At 36.5% G+C, this 12,598-nt stretch overlaps 1 protein-coding gene across 1 annotated transcript in view; it reads right to left on the bottom strand.

Annotated features, from left to right (window-relative positions):
* The window catches only part of fmnl1a (formin-like 1a), a 36,884-nt gene that overhangs the window by 3,553 nt on the left and 20,733 nt on the right, over positions 1-12,598 (bottom strand). Inside the window, exons 13-23 of the mRNA XM_087244860.1 lie at positions 11,702-11,851; positions 11,472-11,573; positions 10,009-10,279; positions 8,814-9,074; positions 8,527-8,651; positions 5,948-6,150; positions 5,631-5,862; positions 3,678-3,746; positions 3,512-3,592; positions 1,203-1,332; positions 51-214 (exon numbers count right to left, since the gene is read on the bottom strand). Of these exons, the coding sequence (XP_087100986.1) occupies positions 51-214; positions 1,203-1,332; positions 3,512-3,592; positions 3,678-3,746; positions 5,631-5,862; positions 5,948-6,150; positions 8,527-8,651; positions 8,814-9,074; positions 10,009-10,279; positions 11,472-11,573; positions 11,702-11,851 (1,788 nt within the window). The remainder of the gene's footprint in view (positions 1-50; positions 215-1,202; positions 1,333-3,511; positions 3,593-3,677; positions 3,747-5,630; positions 5,863-5,947; positions 6,151-8,526; positions 8,652-8,813; positions 9,075-10,008; positions 10,280-11,471; positions 11,574-11,701; positions 11,852-12,598) is intronic.

Below are 12,598 nucleotides of genomic sequence, written 5' to 3'. Positions count from 1 at the left end.
TCATTTATAGTACAGTGTGTGTGTTTCTGAGTGTGTTCCTGGGGTCTCACCTGTGCTGTTTTGCCATCTTTAACGAGGGAGTCTAATACATCACTGTTGGCTTTGACAAACTCTTTGAGTGCCGGGATGTCGTCCTGCACCATAAACTCCTTCTTGGTGCCTTCCATGCCTCTTTCCAGAGATCTTACATCCTGCAGAACACCGTCCAGAGACACTGACAAGAGCAAAGGTCAGAGAATTCAGTTTACTACAATTTCTATGTTAAGCTGCTTTGACACAATCTACATTGTAAAAGCGCTATAGAATAAACATGAATTGAATTGAATTGAATTGAATTGAATTGAATTGAATTGAATTGAACTGAAATGAAGAATCAGTTTGTTGCTGACATCACAGTTTCTGCCAATCCTTAAATTATAGGTGTCTTGAATGGAACAATCCAGAGATTATTGTGATTTTCTAAAAGATTTTGCTTTAAAGTTTGTGAGAACCGTAAGTTGCTGAGATTTTTTTTCAGTGTGTTGATGTACTTCCAACTGAAACTAAATATTTAGTGGGGGCAGAGCTTTCTTTTGTGCATTATTACCTCATAGCAAATGAATGGTAAAAATATTGTGGCTGATGCATCAAACTGATGTCAATAGAAAAAAAAATTTACTACAGTGATGATCGAGGAAAAAAGGATTGTAACTTCGGTTTCATGGAGTACAATTATATACCAATATATGTTCCAAAATTATAGTCCAAACTCCGATCACAAAAGCAAACAACAAATGGTACTAATATAAACTTATAGTGTGTTGTAATACTATAATATCTTAGATGTCTTATACTTGCTTACTTACTCCCAGGGCCATAAATAGAAAAGTTGGTAGTTAGCCTCACCATGTTGGTGTTTCGTAAAATCTAATTCTTATGAGGTTGGTCATTACATAACACTAAACTCCCAAGTTGGAGGACCAGATATCTGACAGTATTTTATCAATCATTCAGATATTGGTGTCTTCATGACCTCAAGTCCAGAGATTGTTGTGAACACAATGCTTATGCAAAAGATTTGCTTTAATGTGAGATATGATTAAACAGTGGTCATTAATGAACATTGTTTTCTTGCTTAATGAGTAGAGGCAACTTAACAAGCAGAATGTACTATAGTATGAATGTCCATAACACACTGTGTACATTAACTTATTATGTCTTACCTAGAGCAGCCTTGTCTACAAAGCGGAGTTCATTGTGGAAGGAGGTAAGCTCAGGGTATTTCTCATGCACCATATTTGCAATGAAGTGCAGCAGAGTCTGTGTGCGGTCTGTGGACTTTGTGTCCAGCAGCTGAAAGGCACAAGAGAGAAGTGTGACTGTGAGAAGAACACTAGGTTGCTAAAGAGAGATACAGTGACAGATAAACTTACAGTATTGCAAAGGTAGAAGACAGAATCGGATGTAGATCATGCTGAATTTATTTACTTTTTATAAAAATCACCCATCTATATGCCTCCTGTTACCCTAAAATCAGTTTTTTTCCCCACTGGGCTCCAGAATATATATATATATATATATATATATATATATATATATATATATATATATATATATATATATATATATATATATATATTTTTTTTTTTTTTTTTTTTTTTTTTTTTTTTTGCCAAAAGGTTAGTGTCACTCTTAACTACATACCACAGAAAGTACAAAAGTGTTCCTTTAAAAAATGTTAGGTACTAATATATACTTTTGAGGTACCAATATGGCTTTTAAAAAAAAACTTTATTTCTGAGTTTACAGGTATGGTTGTGTTGTTGTTTTTGTAGTTTTTTTTATTTTTAATATGCATTAAATTTTTGTGCATATTATAAAATCAAACTATATTATCGTAACCTCAATATCACCCAAAACAAATATGAGTAATTTTTTTGTGTACAGCTAAAAGACCCTGTGACTTATGTTACAAAATGTGAACAGGGCACTGAAAAAAAATAATATTATGTTAATTTTATGTTTACCAAGTTTTCCCTATTAAATTAAGAAAAGTCATTCAATCTGAAGCAAAAAAAAAAAAAAAAAAAATCAACTATATAAGTACATACGTTTAACATTGAATATGGTCAAATTGACCCCAAGGTTAATAGAAGAGTTAAGTAACTAAATAGATTACTTTAATTTTAAAGTAGCTAAACAGTGAGTGTTGCTTAAAACTGTATACTATGTCATCAGTAGGTGGCTATTTTGATTATTTAGTTTTATTATGTTTTTGAAAAGATTTGGTTAAATGCAAATGTGAGATACACTTTCATTTATTTAAAAATATATATTTTTTTAATTAATTTATTAAAAGATTTTTAAACATTTTTTCAAGATACTATTGACTTAATGATGATTTATGGTAATCAGTGTTATTATACATGGTGTCCCAACACTAAAGTTATTAATATGCTGACTATAAATTAATAAATGAACTTATTATTAAATCAAATAAAATGATTAAATAGCTAGTTTAAAATGCACTACTTGAGCTTTCGTTTAGTTTAACTTGATGTACTAAAATTATGTGAATAAAATACAAATATTATTTCATTAAATATAAAAAATACGCAATAAAATTAAAACAGATAAAATAAAAAAATAAAAAGAACAAAAACAAAACTATAACATTTTACTAGAAATGTTTGCTATTTAATAATAATAATCATATTAATTATCTGTATTTTTATTTAACTAAAGAATAACTGTGGGGCTTGATGAATGGTGTGCTTTCATGATGTTTAATATGCATTCCATAAAAAATACTTCAAGAGTTCACACTTAGATATTGCTTGACAACTGTTAGCAGGTTTGACATGCTGTCCCGGGAGAGAACCCTGAGCTCGGAGATAGTTGAGCCCAGGGCTACCGCCAGGTCCATATAGCATGAGAGGGTAGTACAAGATCAGGAGGTTCTCGAGAGCTCCCCGTTTGTAAAGGAGGAAAGGAGGAGAAAGTGGTGGAAGGGGGGTTTCTTCGGAAAACGAAGATAAGGGAGTAAATCTAGCTAGGCTACTTATAGTAAGTTAGGATAGATCTGATTGGCTAACTAATGAATGTAGATGGGTGGCCAGCTGCAGTCAATCATATCACGTGCTCCTCTCGAAATTAGTTTGAAAAACTTCACATAAAAAGCAAGGCAATCTGACATTTGAAAGGCTTGGGGAGAACAATTGTAATATGAATTTATAACATTTATAGTTTGTATTATTGATATAACCCCTCAGCAAAACGAGATCAGCAAGAAAATGTTTTCTTCCCATGCAAAAGTTTCAGTACCTGTTTTCTTCAGAATCACTGAACTTCTTTGTTTCTACATCAAATGTCTCTGTGTGAGCTGCCTCTCAAAACAAATCCAAACAGAGCTCTCCAAACTCTCACCTGGGCCTGTGATTTTCTCCAGTTATTTACAGTTCAAACACAACAGCGAAGCCGTGCATAACTCAAAAACACCACCCTTGAAGTTACAACCGACAGACTGACTCACCAGGTCGAGGCTCTGCAGACGGAAGCCATACGCTGCTCCTCTTTTACTGCTGTTCATGTAGTTCCCAAAGGCCAGGATGATCTGAAGCCGACAAGAAATTGACAAGTGAGCTTCACTGAAGCAGCGCACCGTTAAAATCTCACGATCACAATTGTGCTCTACTCACCTCTAACATCTTCTTCAGCTTTGATGAGGACTTGAGGGACACCGATGCTGCAATGATGGCATCCAGTTGCTACAGAAAAAGGTTTTCAATTAAAACATATGCCTTACGTTGGGTACAACAGACAAACAATGACTAGATATATGATGATATTTAAGATATTGTGATGATGAACATGCACACTATTGATTTTGTAGGCTGAAGCTCTTATAAATACTATGAATAATTATTTATTGTTAATTTTTTAGATTGTATTTTAAAGAGTCAGGTTGTAGTATTGGTGGGCCTCAAAATGGGAGGGATTTGGACCCTATTCTAACATCAGGAAATTTCCAAAACGAGTTTTATTAGATTTTCACCCCAATATGACAGTGGACACACTATACACTTTCAGAAATGAAGGTACACAAGCTGTCACTGGGGTGGTACCTTTTCAAAAGGTACACATCTGTACTTGAAGGGTCCATATTGGTACCTCAAAAGTATATAATAGTACCTACAAATTTTAAGAGAAACACTTTTGTACTTTTTAGGTACTAATATGTACCCTTGAGGTATTAATATGGACCTTTTAGGTACAAATTTGTAACTTTTAAAAAGCTACCACCCCAGTGACAGCTCACATACCTTTATTTCTGAGAGTGTACCTGCTCACAATTCTGTCCAAATAGCTCCCAACAGATTATAGGTTTCCACCTATAATTTCATCATAGGTGCCCTTTAATATAGTAACTGTAAGAAATGTGGTTATTTCTCACTGTTATTTAATAATGCATAAAGTCAGTGTTTCTCAACCATTTTCCTGGAGGAACACTAACACTGCATGTTTTTGATGTCTTCTTTGTCTGTCACACCAATTTCAGGTCTTTCAGTCTCTGCTAATGAGCTTATGATCTGAATTAGGTGTGTTTGGTTAAGGAGACATGGAAAATGTGCAAAGCTGGTGGTTCTCTAGTTGTTCAATAAGGTGTATTGTAATGAGTGGTGCCTTTTTTTAAATGGATAACTTGTGTTTTTGACATTGCGCTCTGTGGGCCTGCAGTTGAAAAAATGTCAATTCTGAGCGGAAAAAGTTTGCGAAGTCAGTCAAGTCTTTTTTTATTGTCCAATTAAATGAAAGCAGAGACGGGGTTTCCGTTGAAGTGACAGCAGTGTTTGTGATGTCAAGATGGAGAGAGATGGAGGAGAGACTAGTGCTCGCTGTTTCTGAGCTATCCAGACTTATCTGGACTGTTATCCAATATCCAAACTTAATGATTTGTGAATTTCACAATATTATAAAAAAGCAGCAGGCCTAAATAGGTAATAGCCTAGATAATTGGTAATAGCCTAGCAACCAACAGTAATAAGTGCACACAAAGACTATAGATTACACAAGACGTGTCACTTATATAGTTTTGAGTAGGAAAAAAGGTAATGGTCAACATGACGAATGAAGCCCCGCCTTCTAGTACAAGAGCCAATCAGTGATTGCTATAGACTGACGAATAACCAGGGGAGGGGTTTGGACCAGACATGAGTTTCTGCAAATTTTGTGTAATTCGAACGTTTAGAAATAATCAACTAAATACATGGTTGTTGTTCAATTTTCTTGGTGATTCTTAATATGAAATTTGATAATAAGCTTGGCAATTTTGGAGACTTTGATGTTTCCTCATTCACACAAAATGCCCGAACATACTGCCCAAGAGACGTTTCAAAGATGGCCGCCGAGTGAAATGACTTTCCTTAAAGGGGCTTTGGCACAGTGCACTCCTTTTTTTCTTGTCAACAAAAAAAAGGCAATTCATTGCGCCTCACATTTTCAGAACAGAAAAAGGTGTTTAGTATGATTGACCACTAAATCATTACTGTAAATATTTTTGATTATTATACCAGTTAACAATCTTTTTTGCAGCTTACGTCTTTATTGTGATAATATCGTATATCATAAGCCTAACTGTAATGTTAACTGACCGGCTGCAGGCGTTTGATGCTTTCTGGAAAGTTCCCCATGAAGGTAAGAGTGTTAATCCGCTGGGAAAGACGTGGGATTTTCCCAAAGCGGCTGATGAAACGGTCCTCCTCGCTCAGGTCTTCTAGAGGACGTCCTTCTTTCTCATAGTTCTGGAGCAACTTCATCTCATACTCCGATGGGATGAAGCGTTCCAGAAGTTCCAGAAAGTCTAAGCTCAGAGACTGATCATAACTGACAACAACAGAGAGAGAAGAGTTTCTGTGTCGGTTCAGATTGTTTTAATGGTGCAGTTTGCTGTTCACAAGTGGCTACATACCTCTCAATTGCAGTGCAGATTTTGTCAGGGTTCATGCCTCCCTTGCGGAGGGTGATGGCAAGGTTTTTGGCCTTGTTAGCCTCCAGCAGGGACACCTTAGTTGGGGCCTTCTCAGCCACTTTAACCTTGAGCTTAGAAAGATCTGCTGGGGGACCTTGTGCTTTAGTCTTAAACTGCTCCGCAAATAGATCCATATTCAGAGCCTGAGATTAAAGAATTTACAGTATATTAACTGACAGATTAATTATTAAGGAATAGTTTGGCCAAAATGTTTAATTCCACTATCAATTATTCACCCTTATGTTGTTCGAAACATGTTTAACATTCCTTCTACTGGTGAACATAAAAAACTTAATAATTGTGTCCAAACAATGAAAGTCAATAAGGCTTTTCACAATTAAAGGCACAATATGTAGGATTTTTCTTTAATTGAAATATCCGAAAACCATTAAGACAGTGTAAAGAGCCCATGCACAACAGGAAGCTTTTTGCTCGCTTTTTCCGTCAATGTTTAACGCCTCGTGACTAAATAAAGGTGCCAATATGGTCATGCACACCAATGCACAAAATGCCAAGTGCCTTTATTTAAGAAACTCCTCATGCTTCTTTTTTTGTTTGACACACCGCGTCAAAACCTTCTCCACCAATCAGATAGGCACTTTTGTTCACGTGCACTGAGCTGCTGAAGTTACAGTAAACAGCACTTGGAGGTGCTCAAGCGCAAAACTGTCAATGTGAGTGTACATTGATAAAGATGCCCAGAGGCGATATGAACGTGGAGCTGCTTATTGCACTGGTGAACAATAATCCTTTCTTTATTACTAGAGCTGAAACTGCTACTTGAACCAACCATGCTTGTTCGAATCACCAGTAACTTTAACAACAAATGTGTCAAATTACAATCTTCTTCTTCTGTGTTACAAGCAGGTGTCAGAAGTTTAAAGTTGTCATAATTAAGGAGTGATTGTTCATACTCTTCTGTTCAGCGCGAGTAAATATCTTGGGTTTTAATCTCGAAAAACGCTGACGATATATGCACATGAAAAGCGTCCTGGTGGGTATGAGCTATTTCTGTAAATATTTTGCTGACTTATGTTCTTACATTATGCCAAATGTTTGTTAGAATTTGCAATTTTATCTAAAGAAAAAAACTGATTCAATGTCAAAACCGGCAGCTAGCTCTCTGCAATTCTCACATGGTCGTCCACTGAAGCTAAGCAGGGCTGCGCCTGGTCAGTATCTGGACGGGAGACCACATGGGAAAGCTAGGTTGCTGTCAGAAGTGGTGTTAGTGAGACCAGCAGGTGGTACTCAACTTGTGGTTTGTGTGGGTTCTAATGCCCCTGTATAGTGAAGAGGACTCTATACTGCTCAGTGAGTGCTGTCTTTCAAATGAGACAATAAACCAAGGTCCTGACTCTCTGTGGTCGTTAAAAATCCCAGGATGTCCTTTGAAAATGAATAGGGGTTTAATCCTGGCCAAGTCTGACCAGAAAAGTGCTATATAAATGTAATGAATTATTATTGTGTCTCTAATGATGTCATACACAAGACACTGTAATATGTTGAGTGATTTATTTGACTGCACAGAGCAACTTTACAACAGAACCTTAAAAGCTTTTAGTATGATAAATCAGTGTTGCTTTTTTCATGAGCATAAGAATAGAAAGTGGTCAACTGTGGCATAATAAATGCTTCACTGCTTTTGAGATATGCCAGCTCATCTCTGATTAGCAATTGCTTCAACGTCTCATTTTGCTTCAACAGCTTTCAGCTCTACTCTGCTTCATACTACCATGATAATTAACATACTACTCATCTATTAACATGATTTCTGCAGAAGTCCCATGGGATGTAATAGAGACTCCACACTACACCTTTGTTTGTTGTGAATACACTCCCTCTAGTGGCAAACATTAATTCTAATTCTAATTAATATAAACTCTTGTAAAGTAAACCCACTGAAATTGGTACAGAGGATTTCTTATATCGGTTTAACCCACACGTAGGGACTCCTTAGGTCCTTAGGTAATTCAAAACTGAATCCTGGGTTATCTTCACAAATCACACTGGTAATAATTTGGCTCTCCAAATGTTGAGGTTTTGTATTGTACAAACTTACTGCCTTTGGTTTCTCATTTGGATTTTGTCATATTGTCAGCTTTAGTGTTGCATATTCTCTGTATTCTCTGTCAATGTTTTTCCTGAATGGACATTTTGAATATAAAGCTACACTGTAAAGCCCAACAGTCAACTTTATCAAATGAAATGAGTGTAAATTTACTGAAAGTTAATTCTACTCATTTGAAAAGAGTTTTTGCACTTCCTGCCAGACATTCTGTCCAATCAATTGCTCTGTAGAACAGTTCTAAAACTGTAAAATGTTCCTCTACCCAGGGTTAAAAGTGGTCTTTAGATTTATATCTGTGTTTATAACACAGAGTTAAGCACAGTGTGAAAAGCCTTAAGGAGTTATATGAGTGTCATTTCGTACCTACAAAACATAATCTTCTGTTATGTCCCATCAAAAGAACTTCACTCAGGTTTGGAAAGGGAAGAGAGTAATTTTTTGCTGTTACCTCTAACACTTGCTCATCATTCAGCTCACTAAACACCGTTCCGGACACTTGGTTGGGCTTCAAAGCCTGCCAGTTCAACAGAGGCATCCTGAACTTTGTCTGAATTGTTTTGCGTGCCTTTGGTCCTGTGTAAAACACCAGAAAAAATGGATATACAGTCACCAGGCTCAGTGTAGAGTGCTCAGCATATATAAGTACATACAAATATTCTATTTGAAAATGGGTTTATCAATTATGCTGAGCACTGCATGTTTGCAATTCTTTTTTATAAAGTTGAGTTTGTTAACCTGTTTCAGCTCCAGGGGCAGGAGGAGCTCCAGGAGGAGGTGGAGGCCCAGAGCCCGGTGGAGGCGGGGGTGGTGGTGGACCTCCACCAGGGGGAGGTGGCGGAGGGGGAGGGGGAGGAGCACCTCCACTTCCAGAAGGAGGAGGAGGTGGTGGAGGAGGAGGAGGTGCTTCAGCGCCAGGTAGTGGAGGGGGTGGAGGAGGTGGAGGTGGTGCTGCAGCCGGACTGGGTGGGGCTTGAGAAGCAGAATCGGGCACAGTCACTGCAAACATTGCATAGATGTTAAATTATTGTTGGTTGATTAATTCATTTGCAGGCATGCTCTTTTCCTCTCCAGATGTACAAGACTCTTTTTTTAAAAACACTCCATGTTTCTGGGAACACATTGTGCTTTGTGCAACTCATTCTGAAAACGTACCTACATTTCTGAAGTGCATCAAATACATCCCAGGACGTATGCTTTTTGCAGTTTTTGTTTTTTGCGAATCCTCTGGAGGCAGCTGTGTATACTTTTTGAGATCTCAATTTTCTCTTGCAAGTGCCTTTCGTGCCGGCAGTTCTCGCGTAAATCAACCAGAGGCCTCTGTCGACTGACTGTTTGACGGACTGACTGACCAATCGACTGACCCACCCTCTTCCTTTCCTAAACCCAACCACTAGTGTTTTAAAATGTACTGATTGACTCACCACCCACTTCCCTAAACCCAAGTGATAGTTTTAAAAAGCAATTCAGAAAAAGAAAAAGCCCTCCTCTCTGCATCTTAAGTTCACGTGCTAACTGGACAAATGTAACAGCAGGAAAGCTGTCCATATGAAGGTAATCGGTCAGCTGGTAAGCACGAAAAGGAATGGCATCATACTACCCCATATCGTTCGCTTTAAAGAGGAAATGCAGCCATTCATACTTCTGGCTACATAATTTGCGTACTCCAGAAACGTATATAGGACTACGTTTTTAGATTGAGCATATGTTGGCTTTGTAAGTGTACTTCAAACAGGTGAGTGGGCTTGACAAAAAAACCTCTGTATGTATGTATATACTACATGTAAAATGTTTTGTTTCTTTATGCGAGTCATTTTGTATAAAAGCATCAAATAAATAAGTGTAATTTAAAGAGAAAATCATTTCATTTCATGCATTCGTTTTAGATGACAACCAGAAGGAAAACTTCTCTTGCTCCTCCTTCTGCTCTTACCTGTCTGAGTTACAATCTTCTCTAAGGTGACTGGAATGACGTCAATGTCCAGGCTTCCAGAGACTGTGCGCTCCAGTCGAAGTAAGCCTTTCTCCTGCAGTTCTTTGAGTTTTTTCTCCAGTTTGGACTCTTTTTCACTCCCCTTCTCTCTGTCCACCTGTGAGGGCTGTGACTGACGCTCCTGCTCTCGTTCTCTTTCTCTCTGGATCTCTCGCTCTCGTTCTCTCTGCTGTAGCGTGCTCACCTGAGTGCAGGACTCCCGCAAGCTCTCCTGTTACAAACAAGATATACAGTCAGACACTGATTGATTAATTGCCATTTTTGATATTTCAAATAGTGCAGACCATTTTGAGGGATGTAAACAATAACAATGGTCCTCCTAAAGTGTTTCCTCTTTTACATTTTTCATTTCCATATAGCTTCTGAGAATCCAAAAAGGTCCACATTTTTGATAAATAATGTTATGATAGCTGTTTTAACAATGAATCACATCTTGTTACAGTTAGGAAATAGTTTGATAACAAAGCAGGAAATGCTCTGCATTCTAACTTTAACTGTATTCACCTTATTCTTCAGGTACTAGCAGACACAGACATTTGAATCTTTTTGGCTCGAGATTTTAGTCTCCTTCACTTCCATTAATTTTTACATGTTAAAACCAGGTCGCTATGCTAATGCTGCTTGATGTTGCAAACTGATATTTTATTATTATTTTATCCTACTTGGTCTTTATAGTCATGCAAACACTTGTTTGTACAGCAAGTAGTTTGACCGTTCTCTGACGTTAATTATTCCTAGTCATTTCTCCCATTGGCGACTGAATCGGAAGTTCTAAAACAGTTGCAAAAACGAGCGCACTTCAGCATTGAAGAATAAGGTCAATAGTAAGTAGATGTAAATAACTGTTACTCAGTAGTGAAATGAATACACTGAAACAAGGGCACTTTAAAGTAACATGTGACCAAATAGGTAACACTATATCTCAAATAACAATTCACATCATTTACTACTGTCTTATCACCTGCCAAATTATAAAGATATTACCTGTTTTTTAGCACTCTTGAAGTATGATCTTCTTATTTTAAATCCCTAATCCTACCCAATATCTCAACCCAACAACTACCTTACTATTAAGAAGCAGCTAATTAGTAGTTAATGATCTAAAAGTCTAAGTTAATGGTTTGTTAATAACATGAATAAAAGTGTGGAAGTTTTTACAACTGCTGTGTTTTGATACTGCATTGGACAGATATTGCTGAACTATTTGCCACATAATAGGAAATCACAGACAGCATTATATATATAATATAATATGTGTAGACAAAAACACATGCGCAGATCCATACTACACATATCCATTGAAAACAGTGATATCTGGGCCCTAACTATGTTTTATTAAATACTTCTAATCTTGAATGATATTTTGGAATATGGATAGTGTGCACATTTCAAAAGTAATGTACCTTCAGCAATGCTGATTCTTTAGTTGCCTGCAATAGCTGTTGCTCTAGTTCTGCTATTTTGTCCAGTGCTCCATTCTCACATTCCTGCAGTCTGGCGGTCAGCTACAGCACAAGAATACATACATTAAAGACTTCTGAGTGACAGTGCAGCCTACATTGTCTACATTATGAAGCACATACAGTATGTCATGCAGTGGATGATTATGTGCATTTTGAACAGCATATTTAACCTGTGCATTGTTCTCCTGCAGATCTGCTACAAGGTCCACTATATCTCCTTTATTCTCTGCATCCTCTAGCAGAGCTCCAACATCAAACACGTTATCCAAATAGGCCTGGATCTGCACTTGCAGCTTCTCGCTTTCCATATCCTTAAGCGACTGTTCATAAACACATGCAAAACAAACAGTTGTGTGGCACTGTATGAGGACATTGTGCAAATTCATAAATACATACTGCATTTAAAACATCTAAAATCATGTTAAAAAATACAACACATGTTTAAAAAAGAAAAAAAAATCACAGGGTGACTAATAATTGTGACTTTAACTGTGTATGACAGTTCATATTTGGATTTTTAGATATATAAAATATTAGTCATATATGCAACATTTATTTTTTAATATATTTAAAATGGCTATGTGCATATATTTTTACATATAGATATACTTTTATAATCATACGTGAACTCATACAAAATATACAATTATAGCTAATATATTTGTAAGTATTTGTAACTGAAAAATATAAAAAATATATTTATAAAAGCATACATTTCTAGATTATGTTCATATACTGTATACAGTTAAAGTCCCCAAGTTATTAGCCCCCCTGTTTATTTTTTTTTTCCACATTTTCTGTTTAACGGAGAGGAGATTTTTTTCAACACGTTTCTAAACATAATAGTTTTAACAACTCATTTCTAATAACTGATTTATTTTATCTTTGCCATGATGACAGTAAATAATATTTGACTAAATATTTACCAAGACACTTCTATCCAGCTTAAAGTAACATTTAAAGGCTTAACCGGGTTAATTAGGTTAACTAGGCAGGTTAGGGTAATTAGGCAAGTTATTGTATAACAATGTTTTGTTCTGTAGACTATCAAAAAATATATACAGCTT

Source organism: Danio rerio, chromosome 3 (assembly GCF_052040795.2).
Source record: "Danio rerio strain M-AB ecotype USA chromosome 3, GRCz13ab, whole genome shotgun sequence".
In the NCBI taxonomy this organism is placed as follows: domain Eukaryota; kingdom Metazoa; phylum Chordata; class Actinopteri; order Cypriniformes; family Danionidae; genus Danio; species Danio rerio.
This window is presented reverse-complemented; position numbering and strand designations above follow the sequence as displayed.